Source organism: Ixodes scapularis, unplaced genomic scaffold (assembly GCF_016920785.2).
Source record: "Ixodes scapularis isolate PalLabHiFi unplaced genomic scaffold, ASM1692078v2 PGA_scaffold1__304_contigs__length_218370807, whole genome shotgun sequence".
In the NCBI taxonomy this organism is placed as follows: domain Eukaryota; kingdom Metazoa; phylum Arthropoda; class Arachnida; order Ixodida; family Ixodidae; genus Ixodes; species Ixodes scapularis.
The window spans coordinates 85,700,264-85,714,938 of NW_024609846.1; the positions used below are offsets into that span (position 1 = coordinate 85,700,264).

The 14,675-nt window shown below is 46.4% G+C and overlaps 1 protein-coding gene across 2 annotated transcripts in view; it reads right to left on the reverse strand.

Moving 5' to 3' along the window:
• The window catches only part of LOC8053056 (E3 ubiquitin-protein ligase RNF34), a 38,064-nt gene extending 24,259 nt beyond the window's left edge, over positions 1 to 13,805 (reverse strand). Inside the window, exons 1-3 of one of the 2 annotated variants that reach the window (XM_029995629.3) lie at positions 13,495 to 13,805; positions 13,000 to 13,148; positions 2,864 to 3,187 (exon numbers count right to left, since the gene is read on the reverse strand). In XM_029995629.3, coding sequence (XP_029851489.2) covers positions 2,864 to 3,187; positions 13,000 to 13,137 — 462 coding nt within the window. In that variant the 5' untranslated portion in view covers positions 13,138 to 13,148; positions 13,495 to 13,805. Of the gene's footprint in view, positions 1 to 2,863; positions 3,188 to 12,999; positions 13,161 to 13,494 lie in introns of both variants that reach the window. The other variant, XM_029995630.3, reaches the window with a different exon arrangement.
• Between the last annotated feature and the right edge of the window lie 870 nt (positions 13,806 to 14,675).

Consider the following 14,675-nt stretch of genomic DNA (forward strand, 5'->3'; position numbering starts at 1 on the left):
CATGGATGCTTTGAAGGAGGCTAAGAGGTTTGGTGGCTAAGGGAAGCTGATGAACATGAAAATGAAGCAGATTATCACTACTACGGCACTGGTTCTCAAATGGGGTTCCGCAAACCCTCTGGGGTCCCCAAAGGACTTCCTCCGGTCCACAAAGCTCTCAAATGTCAGTGAAGAAGAGCAATTAAACTTTCCTTTTTTATTGATGCAGGCTGTTCTACAAAGCCCAAAAAACTAAATCATCTGTGCCTAGAGAGTAGGGTTGATTATTCTCAGTTTCAGAGCTCCAAAGTTGGTTTGCACACATTTAGTTTCTTTTTATTTACCTTTTGTCATTGTAATCATCTAAACGCTGAACAAGAAGGGGATTTCAAAACATCAGTGGTTGAGAATCACTGTCCTATGGCATGACTGCTCCTGTGCCTCCTCTTAGTGTGAACTGCTTCATCAGGAAATCTGGAGTGAGAAGATGGCTGGAGAAGCTCACATAACTTATATTAGCATGCAATGCCCCCATGTCGTTTGTGAAGGCAACAGCACTAGTGCCATCGTCATAAATCCTGGTGAGCTCCTTAAACCTTCTTTCGGGTGTCGTTGTACATACACGGCACAAACACGTGCAGCAGTGCACAGCAAGACAGTAGGTTAGGAATAACTTCTGTCAAAACTTCTTTAAAAGCGTGGTCTCCCACAACGCTGCAAGGTTGCAGATCAAGTACTACGTCAGCAGCCACATGGTTAATTATACCTCCCGTCCTCTTTTCTGACAGGGGCTTGGTATTGTGCACGAAGACTGTAAGCATTTGTTGTTTTTTTTTGTTTGTGTACCCCAGTAATCTTTCAATATGCTTTCATCAATGCTGGATGAGATAGGTTGCAAGGGGAGTTGTGGTACCTATCGGTATACGAAGTGTTGAATCAAATGCCGGTCATAGCACCATTAATGCCATTGCCCTTGCAAAGTATTTCCAAATGGCACTCCTCCTTCTTGATTATATGGTGCAGCCTTCCCTTCGTTCCTCTACTTTGCAGATGGCCCACCACAATTGTCTCTGTCCGTCATAACATAAATGGGCGAAGTAATGCAACACCAGGCCCGCAGTTGTATAGGAGGTCAACCAGTTGAATGACAGACCAACCTTTTCAAGATCAAGCCTTCCTTCTTTCTTTAGAAGATGTGCTTTAGTATTTTCAGAAGAATTAGAACAAAGAATGAGTCAGTGCACAGGGTGTTTTAATTATCTATCTAAAAAAAGAATCTGCAAAGCTTCCATTAGATAAGTCCATCGTGGGCTCCTCGACCAACTGGTTCCCAGGATGCAGCATGCGCAGCGTTGCATGAACGGATTTGTGGAAGTAACATGTTTTTCTCCGCACCCAGTCTATTGACTGCAGGGGCAAATTTAGGACAAAAAAAAAAAGATTTTCCTCAGATAGTCGGCTCCCGGTGCATAGCCGACACACAGCACATCACTCACACCTAAAAGAATTCTCTCTTCATTTAAAGGAACACTGACATCCCAAAGGTCTTATTTTTTTTGTCTAAAACAATGGAAGTTGTAGTCATAAACACGCAAACAAATACCGCATTGCAAAAACAAAATTTACCCAAGCGCGCGCGCCCCTTGCTATTTTTGTCGTTTTTCTCTCCCGCTCCTCACCTCCTCGCTCTTTCTGATTTGTCTCGTCAAAAATCATAAAATTTAAAAGCTTTGTAGGCGACATTGCTGTAACATTTAATAACGGCAATCGTAAAACATATTTTTTAACGGCCAAATGCCAAAAATCGGAGTCTGGTGTGATGTCGCCTCCTGGATTTGTATCCTCCCTCGGAACACATGGCAGTGCTCGACGCACATTGCAGAGGATGATCGGCGAGTCGGGAAATCGGACGAAGTGGTCTTTTTAAGGTGCCTGACGACCTCTCAGACTTGGAAGAGGAAATCGTTAAACGGTCAAAACAACTGGGTTTGGTGTCTGTGTGTCGTAGTTTCGAATGCGACTCCACCGGGGCAGCCTTTCAGACGTCAAACGTCATCTGCTCGCAGCGATAGGCAGGCGGCACGGCACGCACAGAAGAAACCAAACCGGTCTTTCCCTGTAAGCTGGTGCCCTTTCTCTCCCGCTCCTCATCTCCTCACTTCGGGTTGCACCGGCAACGGCCAACGGCAGTTTGGAGCGGAGGCGTGAAACAAAGTCGACTCGCTGGACTTTGCACTATTTGAAGTCACCGCACTGGCGCAAATCGTGCGTGAACTTCAAATTTGGCATATGGAAATTGTTTTTTTACGTCACAAATACTGCATTCCAAAGTTTCGAATTTTGAGGGTAATGTCCACATAATTATCAATCGTATCAAAATAAAAAAATATGATTTTGATATGTCAGTGACTCTTTAACACACCGAAAACCTTGTACCATTCAGAAATCATTGTCGACCTAATCTATAGTTCACGAAAATCTGTCGCGTCTCTAGTAATGGGTGATCTTGAAAATACAAAACCTTGTATAGTATGCACCCATGGACAGTCCACACTACGTAAAATTTTAACTTTTACAATAGTCACTAAAAAAGTGAGAAAAGTAAGAAGCAGTTCCGCTGTCCCGCCTCCAGCGTGAGCTTCCCATTTCTGACAAAGCTGCAACGTCTGGCGCACATCCAGCACAGAAGCGGCCAAAGCACGGCGGAATGCCGGAGGCTGGATATTCGAAAGACGGGTCCTGCCATTCTCACTCCGTCAGCGACTACAAATAAACACAACCAAGGCAGTTTGCTCAGTACCAAAAACACGTCTTGCCCGGAAAATATGGTGGCTATTCCGAACAAAATGCAATCTCGCCTATTCCAAACAAGACGCAATCTCACCGGCGGCGGCGGGGTGTTCCGGTCCTGCCCAGGAGGCCGGTCCTGCCCGAAAGGCGGATCTTGCCCCTGAAGCGGATCCCGGCCAGTTGGTGGCTCCTGGCCGAGAAGCAGGTCCACGAGCTCAGTCTTCTCCGTGACGCCGTGCAGGGAGACGTTGCGGGCTCGCAGCAGGGCACACAGGTCCCGCACCCTCAGCCCCAGCAGCGCTTGGCGGTCCGGGGGTCGTGCCGAGAGGGCGCGGCACCGGCGGCACCGGCCGGTGCGCTCCTCCGTCCTGCCCAGGCAGGTCGAGCAGAAGGCCAGCCGGCACTGGGCGCACGTGCGCTGCGTGGAGGCACGTCAGACACTCGGTCGGTGAACGAGCGGCTCCTGTCGGCTTCCGAAAGGAACGCCGATACCTGTGGTTCTCCCCACAGTGGGTGGAAGTACCATTCACCAGGCTGGCCATCTCTATGCCCAGGCCACCTCTATATTTTGCCTCTGCTGGACAAGATGACGCTGATTTTGAGAATGTATGTTGCTCTAAATTGTTGTGTTTGGCAGACTAGTATAGCACTATGGAAAAGAACCGCTTAATTCTCGCAAATGGGATCGCTGATGCACGGCAAGGAAGTGCTAAGAATTCCAAAAGTAACAGCAATCGCCCCTTCCTCCTCCCCCAAACTTCCTGGAAACCGTCAGATGTCCACATCTAAAACATTTCTGGGGAGAACCCTGCCGACACCCGAAACAAATCAATTCTTTTTCCAAGAAGCACTATGGAACCGTTCAGCCGTGCCAGGGGGCGCTTTGGAGCGATACCTATGGCACTGCACTGTGGCGCAAATCTGCCCTAGTGTGGCATTCGCCTGTCCAGTTGTGCTGCAGCGTCACAAAGCGCGTTGTAATATTATTGCAACTTTTGTACCGTTGAGAAACGGTATCTTTTTTTTAGGGAGGCGAACCTTTGCGAAGGAAGGTTGCTCGTATGTCAGGCGTCCGGACTAGAGGAGATAATACAGGCACAACAGCATTTGTCGACAGCGAAGTGCATCCCGCAAGTCCAAGGCAGCGTCACCCAAGACATCTGCCTCAAGATAAGTGCCCTTTTTCCTCGTGGTTTTGCTCGCTTTTAAAAGTCCGAGCCATTCGAATGAAGATGTGAATGCTGTAGCGTTTAAAATGTGTTTGTGCGTACAGCTGCGCAGTAGCAAAGATTCCTTAAACCCAGGCGAAGACTTGCGAAGTCGGAGGTATCGGCCCATGTAAGCATGCCATGGCTGTTTTAATTTGTGCGAATGAGCTCAATGACAAGACATGCATAGCCAGGCCGCGACATAGCTCGGGCCGTCAAAAAAAAATAAACGGAACTTGAATGCGCCCGTTGCCCATCTGTTCCAAGATATTCTGAGTGGATACAATAACAAAATTGAAAAGATGTACTACACATTGCAAAACCTTGTGCTTACGCAAAGGTACTGCTGCTGCCAAAGCGACAGAACTGCAATTCTTATACGAGCGTCAGTAAAAAAAAAAACTTCTACCTTTATGAGTGATCGCCAATCAACTTGCACTCATGCCAATAGCGTTGCTTTCATTTTCATGCTTCCCAGAATCAATCTATTAACACAGTTACAGGCATTCGTAATTCTTTGTAGACAGCCACTGGGAACCATTGCAGCTATTATTACATCAAGTATTTCTCGTAGATTGTCAACTGCGGATTGCGGGCCCAGTGGGCACGAGCTCATTCCGCCCTGAAAGTGACGGGCACAAGCTCCCCCAAACAACGCAAAACTCTTGCATGCTTTCGTGTGCGACCTACTGTAAGTCCCTATTAATGTGACAAGTAAGCGTAAGTGCACTACTGAATCATGCGACAAGACAGGAAAACAATAATTAACCCTATCTCCTGCACAGCCCTAATTCATGCTTCTTGCAATCATTCTGGAATCGCCACCCAGAAAACAAATAAAACTTTTCGGGAGACACATATATCCCTTTCTGTTTAATACAATGATGTGGCCTCTAGCTAGACAACAATACATGGTGCCCTGCCCTCTTACCTTCGATACATTACTTTACGAAGCACGAGGTCAGCTCAACAAGTGCACTAACCTCCCGACTCGTCTGCTCTGCGTATGCAGAACTAGTAAGGGCGTGCAGCAAAACTTTACTTGCACAACCCTGATGAGCGATGTCCCGTGACATACTTCCGACTTGAAATCTCGCTGGACGCCATGTTGTTGATGAACGTTCACCCTACGTCTTTCTACGTGCAAAGGCAGTATTTTCCAGCTCGGTTGAGTTTTCTGCGTGTTGACGGACTGCGTTCACTGGAGCACTGCAAAGTACAGGGGAACATCGCCTGGTACTTGGTTTTTATACACACTGGTTTTTATTCCAGCTTAAACGAGCCAGCGATCGAGAAGTCAACCTGTCAGCGGCCGTGAAGGCTCCTGTAATGCCACCAGGGTGGCTCCAAAAGAAAACACATCAGGATAAGCTTGGATTTATGCGGCCCAAATACATCTCCGATTGCCCTTACTGAGCTCTGTCGTCGACGAAGCCAACCCACATGCTTCAGCGTTTCACCAACACCGAAAATGACACCATTAGCTAAGCGTCTGCGTGTAAACGGATAGAGAAAGTGGCAAACGCTGTTTGTCAACACGGCAGAACATGACTTACCGAAAGGAACAAGGCATTTCATGAAACCGCCCTCCGCAGCACCCCTAGCAGCTAAGATAAGAACTAAACCGCCCTCCGCAGCACCCCTACCAGCTAAGATAAGAACTAAACCTACAAGGACAACTACACAAATTATTTTTGTGCGTTTCTGACGCAGTGCTTGACTGACATAGCCGATTGCTGCGTCTGCGTTCGGTTGTGGCTCATGTTTTATCAGCAAAGCACCCAGTCGAAAGTTCAAGCAGCACTCGTGGCCGATCTGTGTCCCGCGCTCGATCGAGGAAGCCGCCATTTAAGAATCCAATCTGCAGGCCTTATGTTGGGTAAGAACAGAGCTCTGGGAAAACAAGTTGGACGGAGTTCCCCCAATGGTTCTATCTCCTCGCCAATAGGAATTGACATGCTTAGAAAGGCAGGGCATGTCTCATTATGTCCCCATTTCTTGCTTTGTAGTTCATTCTTCGGCATTCTCGTCAAAGTTTGAATGAAACACACTTTGGGGGATGCAGCGCCGCCAGCACTGTGCCCCACCGGCGCAATATAAAGAAAGGAGTACACGGAAAACTTTGGTGCCATATCAACAACACAAAACACAAGCAGTCCGCAGTCGGGACTGGGACTTCCATGTTGACAAAACGGAACTGAATGGGAATATATCTGTCCCTTAAAATTTTGTTTATGTAGAGGGGTGTGCACATTAATAAAGATCACAATAATGAAACATGACTGTAAATAAACTATATTTGCGACGGCAGAATGACAGCCAACAAGAGTGTATCAGACACCACCAATACCCTCACATGCATGCAAAAGAGTGCGGTGTTTAGAGAGCCGTTTGAAGGCACCCCTCCCCAGCATTTCAGGTGCCACCCCTTAGCAATAGTCAGAATGTTTTTAAGCATATTTCAGCAGAAATTAATATCCCTATTTCCTCTCCCCTTTTTATGCAAATATCTTCGATATTGCCTTTTTGCATAGAATACTACTAGTAAACCAAATAATCACATTTCTACCTCGCTCTAAAAGTGTTGAAAACTAGGTTATTCTTATTAATTCCTTACAAAAACAGAGCATACAGAAGATACAGGCACCAAAAGAACAAATATATGACAAACAAGTGTTTGCTCACGAAGAACATTATTTCATCCTTCTATCGTTTTGACCGACGCTGAGTGTAGACTTTATCTTCAGCCAGAACATGTGTAATAGAGCTCTACAATGTTCTTTTTTTTATTTTTTTATTTATGTACGCTCAACAAAGGGACTTTCTGCTCCTTGATGAGACTGACTTTTGCACAAGCAGACTGGGTTGCGGCTCTTCCGGCTTACAAAATGCAAAAATCAAAGTTCAGTCATTAGGGGTGTGCGAATATTGAAATTTCCTTACACAAATCCAATACGAATAAGGCAAGAAAATTACTTTGAATATTGAATATGTCTAGAAACAAAAAAGCTGCAAAACAAGAGGTAACAGCAGGTTTTATTACTTATATAAACTAGATCAATAGAACAGCATTTTACTGGGCTGCAGCAGACTAAACATACTTCTAGTAAGGCACTTATTACAAATTATAATGTAGGAAAATCAACTACTCGACATGTAAGAAAGCAAGCACTCCCTATGCGTTGTGACAACACTTTCGCCAGTAAAAAAGACCCTTTCATTTGAGATTGAAGTAGCGGGGATGGCCCAGTACTTCTGAGCGAGTTTGCGTAAATGTGGGTACTCGAAGAGGCCAATGCACTGCCACCACTCACAGGGATCCTTGCCCCTGTCGAGAAGAGACTTTTTGGCGTATTCTGTGACTTCTCTCTCTGGAGCAGATGCCAACTGAGTCTTCTCCTTGTTCATCACCAGATGGTCAAAAGCGTTCCATACACTGGATACCACCAGTAGACCCAAAGACGACGTTGGCACGGCAGTGTCCCCACTCGGTTCCACAACAAAATGTCTGGAGCTCCCTTGTCACAAGGTCTTTCTGCCAGATCGTATGGCCAGATGCCTGATGAACTGTGGCTTTAAAACGAGAGTCAAGGAATATGGCTGGCCACTTCATCGAAGTCACGCTCCGCAAAGCGAGTCTTGATACATTTTTTCAGATTAACAGCAAACCTGGAGTTACCTTTGCAACCTCCAAAACAATGCAGCATTCAAAAATAATTGAAATTTGACATAACAATGAGGGGTACTTTTCAGCACTTGTGATCACAGTTGCATCAAACAAGGGCTTCAATGCCTCCACAAAATCCACTGCATCTCTCCACTCAGCAGAGTTAAAGCAATCTTTGGTAAAGTCCGAAGTGGCAAGCTCAAAAGTGATGGTTTCCTTGAGTTGGAGGAGCCTTGAGAGCATGAGGTACTGACTATTCCATCTTGTGTCAACATCCTGCATAACATGGAGCACGCCTCTCTTCAGCTGCGTCTCCAGATCGTCCTGTGGTTTCCGTGCACTAGGGCTATGCTTGTAATGTCCTACAATCGATCTCACCTCGTTTCACAGTTTGTTGATAAGCGGGATACACGTCCTCGCATCGCTGATCGCCAGCTGCACTGTGTCTGCGAAAAAAGCTCGCTCGAATCACGGAAGCCTCCTGGCAGCCGCTCGGATATTGCGGCCGTTGTCCGTCGCGACATACTCCACGCAGTCAGTCGGTATCTCCCAGTCGGAGCATAGTTGCTCCAATGAAGCAGCAATGTTCACTGCCGTGTGACTCTCCGGCATATGTCGCGTGTTCAAAGTGAACCTTTTCATCTCGAATTTCACCGTGAGAAAACGACACGTAAGGCTTAAAAAGCCCTCGTTGGTATGCGAGGTCCAGATATCACGCGTAGAAGTGCGAGTGCTTGTTTCGTCATCAAGTGCCTTTCGCAGCTCGGACCGTACCTTCGCTCTTGTGTCGTCAAACAGGCACGGGATGAGCACGCGCAACAATGTTTTTAGAGATGGCAGACTGTAGCCCGGTATGGCTCTTTTCATGAGTGCCTTGAACCCCCCCAGTCTTCAACAAAGCTGTAAAACTGGAGATCTAAGGCGACCATCTGTGCTACTCACTGATGAAGTGTGTTTTCTTTCTTCTGTGACAAGGGCTGCTTTCTCTGTTGATGTGTATCATCCATTCGACGGCCTGTACGCTACATCTTTTTTGTACTTTTTCATCAACAAAGGGTGCTGTTTTATGTAATTTTGAAGAGTTGTGGTTGTTCCCGTCGGCGTTTGAAGAACATGCTTGCACTACTTGCGCCAAGCTGTCGACGACAAGGGCCTTCTGTAGTTCCGCCAAAGAAGACTTTTAGAGCGCAGCTCTTAGGCGCCCGTTTCGTAGTTGAGCGGCATCGGCTTCGGCTCAACCGCGCAAGTTGCATTATGGGACATTTCCCCGCTAAAGTTAGTGGGGAAATTTTACAACAAAATTTAGCGGGGAAATTGACGTCGTGTAACCTCAACATTAATTCAGTTTTCCCGCTAAACTTAGCGGGGAAAACGATGTCATGGCTTTGTGTCTCATTTTTTCCAGCTTTCTTTTCCTGCTTGCTCGGTGACTCATCATCCACAGTTGATGCCATTCTCGGAGAACACGCTCAAGCAAGGACGGTATCAGCCACTTCGGTATCAGCACCGATAGAGTTGCGCAGCGGCGTAGCTAGCGTGGTTTACATTTTGGCTGCGCGGGAGCGGCCGGAGTTTTTGTTGATGGCGATGCAATGTTCTGCTCGCATCTAGCTTTTTCTGTTTTTAGTTTTCAAACATTTATATTAGATAACACTCTCGAGATAGGTTTATCCTAATGTATCAATTTATAGAACAGGTATTATACCATATATTGCTATAAACAGGCTGTCTAGCAAATTATTATTTTGAAATTGCCTGACTTTTCCAAGTTTTCCCTGACAATTTCAGGTGAAATTCCCTGACCACTGTAGAGGTGGTTAAATATAAAAGACAATTACAACAAAAGGCACTGAGCACTGTGAGTATCATTTGGCACGGGCTTAATCCAACTTGCATATTCCGAAATATTCGGGTTCGTCCAGTCCGGATTAAATGAGCTTTTTCTTGCCGCCAACATTGTCAGTGAAGAGGCCACTTCCGGAAACACGATGAAAACACGATGAAAACACGACGCTCAACCACACACGTCAATAACCGACTGGCAGCATGGCCGCCAGATGCACACTTTCGGATACTTTCAGCTTAAGGATGCGATTGGATTGGGGTCTGCAGATTTTTCATTTGTTACTAAATCTAGTAGCTCAAACTGGATCTAGCCTAGTGTCATGCCCTCAATCCAACCCAATCCAAGGCTTGGATTGGATTTGTCGGCTGTTCTCTTTGCATCGAGTAGCACGAAAAGTCTTTGCTCAGGGCACTCTATGGCGTTTCTGGGTCATTTACCCTGACTGGGCTCAATTTTTGAAAATATACCTGACAATTCCCTAATTTTTCCTGGTAATTATAATTTCCCTGAGGATTCCTGGTCGCTAGATACCATGTATAAAAGTACCACGCGAGAGAGGGCTTGGTGAAAAAGAAACCGAAACTATCCTGTCTTGCCATCATTGGACAAATAGAAACAGATCGGGCCGATAACGCACGCATCATACGCATTTATCAGTGAATGAACATATTCATAGGGGAATGCGTGGCAGGCAGATTATTCGTTACTTGCACGAATATTCGCAGTTTGTGCGAATATTCACCGTTTTTCCCAAATATTCAGCCATGGCCCAATATTCGGGAACTTTCTAATATGCAATTTTCGAATCGAATACACTTCAAATAAAAAAAATATCCGATTCATATTCGAAATTTCGAATATTCGGACACCCTATGAGTGAGCACTTGTCTGTCGCACATGTTTTCCTTTGGATGCTGTTTTTTTGTGTGCTCTATTTTTTTTTAACTTGCTCTGATGAGGTAACACCCAGCATGCTAGGTTATATATAATTTTTTTCCCTTAATGAACTATCCAGGTTTGGGACTGTGCATGTCTCTTGGGGACATTCTTTGCTAATTTTTTTCACACATTTTTTAAAAATTTGTTTTGCTAAATAACCTTGAAAGTGTACCGCATCAGCAAGAGTAAAGAGACTGCGTGCATACACTGTACACAGAGTGTGCCTGTTGCTCCACGGCTCCCGTGGTGTTTTCTTTGCTCCCACTTTACAAACACGTGTTGGATTAACAGTCTTACTGGGGTTGAACATCTTGGCCTCTAAATTGCCACTTGCAATGCACCACTTGCCTAACGTCTATGCAGAGTGCAAGTTCATCTGCTTCCCTTGCAGGGGTTGTGGTGATGTCAGGACGCCGAGATCCGATTGGTTCTGAATGACGGATAATGGGTAGACCTCAAGGCAGCTTGCTTTGAGGTCTACCCACTATCCTTCAATCAGAGCAAATCAGAGCTCAACGTCTTTCTGACATTCCTGCAACTCCTGCAAAAGAAGCAGACGACTTGCACTCGGCTAACCCTTTTGGACGGTGATTGAGAGCATGCGTGGAGTGTCAGCAGACTGCACTTGAATGCTCCTCAGGAGTGATGCGAGACAGCACTCCAGACAGGTTGAAATTAAACAGCTACTTAGAGCGCTAGCCGTCTCAAACACGAAACCTTCCTAGCAGAGCATAGCCATGGGGGTGTTCCCACATCAGAACAACCTCCCAAACCTTTTGCTTGCCTCCCCTCCCTTCGCTATCCAATCAGTCAGTTTTGTCTTACGGCATTCAATGTTTCTCCCGGGACACTGCATTATCAAGACAAAAAAATTGGATACTATGTTGTTCTGTTCATTTTGCTTGCAAGAATAGGAATAAGCACACAAGGAGGCATCCAAGTGCATAAAGATTATCCCGGCCATTATCCTCTCAAGTCTGAAAAAGAAACGAAATTCTTCCATGGTCAGAGATTGACACCAAAAAATGTTGTGGTTCCTGGAGACGGGGAGAAGCACTTGAACCTTGAGCTGTTGCTAAGCTCGCCCGGATTAGTGCCAGGGTCCCCTCCAAAAGCTCGCTGGAACTTGCTGAAGCAGGTGCCCAGATACGTACGCATGCATGCTCGTGAGTGACCTCGAAAGCCGAAGGTGAAGGTGACCTCTCCATGGAGGCCCCTAAGATGACGGTGCGGTGCCCGTCATTTGAGGGTCTGCGCGTGGGTGTACGGGGCGGGAGAGTGATTACATGGCAAAAGATAAACATACAACTGGTCAAAGTGAGCATGTAGCTTGCACCATACAGTCAGCTTATGAGTGAACAGAGTTGCAAGAGAGAGCGAAAAGTATGCGAGCTCTGCCTCTCCTATTTTTACGACTGACACATGCCAAGATACGAACAGGAGAAATCACAAGGACCGCATGTCATGTGCAGAGTGGAAAGCAGTTACCAGGTGCCCCAGAAAAAGCAGGTTCCACCTCCCGCATTATTGCGGATCCAATCTGCGGCATGGTGTGGACCGCCATTTTACTCACTGTCGCGTCTCGGCGAATAACACGCTACTCTGTAAATTGGTTTTCTGTTGGCCTTCATTTCATGGAGGGTACAGGCACATTTGATGTATGATCACTTTCCAAATGAAGTGAAGGCTATAATCAGAACCTCCTTCGTCACCAGGCGCCTCAGCTACAAAAGCTACATCGCCCAAAGCTATCCGGTCGCTCACACTTGTTGACAAGAGCAAAACCTTTACATATGCCTCTTATTTATGTATGTGTGCTTTTTGGACATTCATTCGCTAATGTGTTTGCTTAGCCATTGAAAGTATGGGGTTGTGTAGGGAGTGAGAACAAGAGGTGAAACTGTTTCTGTAGGATCTTGCTCGTACACACTTCCTTTATTTCTGTTTACATCGAACTGCACCACCTAAAGAAAACATCCCCTGAAAAACATTTCTGGCTTTGCCACTGCTTTCTAGTTGCCAGTGTCCCTTTCCATCTCTCGGGTGGCAAACGTATGTATCCCCCCGCGCACATTCTCACAGGACACTGAACAAAGCCTTGCAGTCGAACCAGTGGCTTCAAGAGCGCCGCACACCACGCACTAAACAGCCGCAGCTCCAAGCCTACAATGCTTGGAAAGATCCAACCGCAGGAATGCCGACAAGATCGACAAAACTGGGCATCTGTGCAAACTGCAGCACATTTGTACTTGGAATGCTGGTATCAATCATGTGAGAAGAATCAAATAAAAAATCTGAGCATCCAAGGCATCCCGTTATCAGCCACACTGCGTGTCTGAGGCAAGTCCAGTATCTCCCTCTCTCTCTCTCCTCCCTCCCTCCCCCCTCCCCCTATTTCTTTCGCTCTTATGACGCGTGTAGCCTTCCTCAAGGTACGCCGGTATCTCTGCAGTATTCGCCAAAAATAAACCACCCGACGCCGACGAAGCGGAACAGTCGCGGCAGCAAGGCTGCCCCGTCAATCGCCCCGCTATCCCTGTCCGCTCCACACAGGGCCAAAAGCCACTTACCCTTCTCTTCAGGAGGCCAAACTTTGTGAGGCAGCTCTCGCAGTTTCCCTGTCGTGTCAGGCTACTTCCGAAAAATCCTCCGTCGGCGGGCATGTTGATCAGGTCCCGAAACTCTTTCATGAACGCCGGAGCTCCCATTGTGCAATGCCCTGCAAGGAACGCTGAGTTTGGACAACGCAGCCAGTCAGAAACGGCCCCGATTTTTTTCGCCGTTTTTCCAGGGGCCCGTCAACCGACGATCGCCACGAACGCTCCGCCATACTCGAAAAGACAAGGGGCCCGAATAGGCAGCTGTGAAGGTTTGCGACTGGTAAAGTGCGCTGTCACTCGACAGAGACCAATAAAGCAGCTTTGAAGCGAGTCAACTCGCTCGTGTCACAGTACGTTTTGGATTCTAAAGAGAAAAGCGCAGACCGTGGGTAAGGTGGAAATGAAACACGAGACACAGTTGAGTCGTAAGGTCCGTCCCGACAATTAGATTTGGCAACTGCTCACCTTGTTTCCTGGACGTCAAGGCGATGAACTAAACCGTGTGCAAATCGCGCAAAAGCGACGTCTCGTCCCGGGGGGGCTAAAGAGACTTGGCGACGGAAATGGATCACGAGACAATGTTACGTGGGGCTATTCCTCATCGTGAACGATGTTCCGAAGGATCGCTGGTCACGAAACTTTACACTTGGAACAGATATCCGGGAAGCGCCAGCTTCGCCGAGCAGGGAAACGGGCAACTGCTCCAACAAGCAACAACGCCCGCATCGGCAAGAACTTTGTTGCCAGCCGAGACATCGATCCGCCGCTACTCTTGGCGTTGAGAGCCAGATGGCCAGATGTCAAGAAAAACAATATTGCCTTGAAACTTAATTTTCTAGACTGAATAGTTTTAGATTATAAATTAATGAGATAGGTATTTTGACAAAAGCTTTCATGTATTTTTAACGACTTGCCCGCTCCGCGAGTGCGGGCACCACAGTAAACGCGGCCACCGGACGGCCATCTTGCCGAAATCGCGTTTTTTGCGAGCGTTGCAGAGGCTGGCGGCAGTGGTGTTGGTGGTGTTGGCTGAAGACACGTTTTCTATTCGTTCCTCGTCATTCGCCGAAGAATTTTTGAAACCCCTCTGTAAGCTGTGATACTTGCCTTTTGGTTGAATTTTTTGCGAAACCGCAGCGCCATAAGGAGAGCGCACAACTAGAAAGGAAGTTTTGCCGCACTCGCGGCGTGATCAAAGCTTGCACGCTGAAGTGCTGCGTCACTGTGCCTTCGCACCTTAGCAAAAATTCCAACAGATTTTTATATGACCATTACAAATTTCTATGTGACCAATAGATATTTATAATAGACCGATAAATATTAATATTGGACCGATAGAAATTTATAATGGATCGATAGAGCATTTTCTTGGACAAGTAGATATTTCTATTTACACAATATAAACGTTTATTGGTCGTATTGAGATTTCTAGTGGTCCAATAGATATGGTTATCGGTCCTATAGAGACTTCTCTTGAACCGTTAGAAAATTCTATCAGTCAAACTGAAAGCTCTGTTGGTCCATTAGGAACTTCTGTACAGTAAACTTTTCTACAGACAGGCAATTTTTAGAATAATTAATTGTAGTAAGAATTATCCTGTTGTAAATGTAAATCTACAGTAAATCTAAAAAATTCTCTTGAGTGA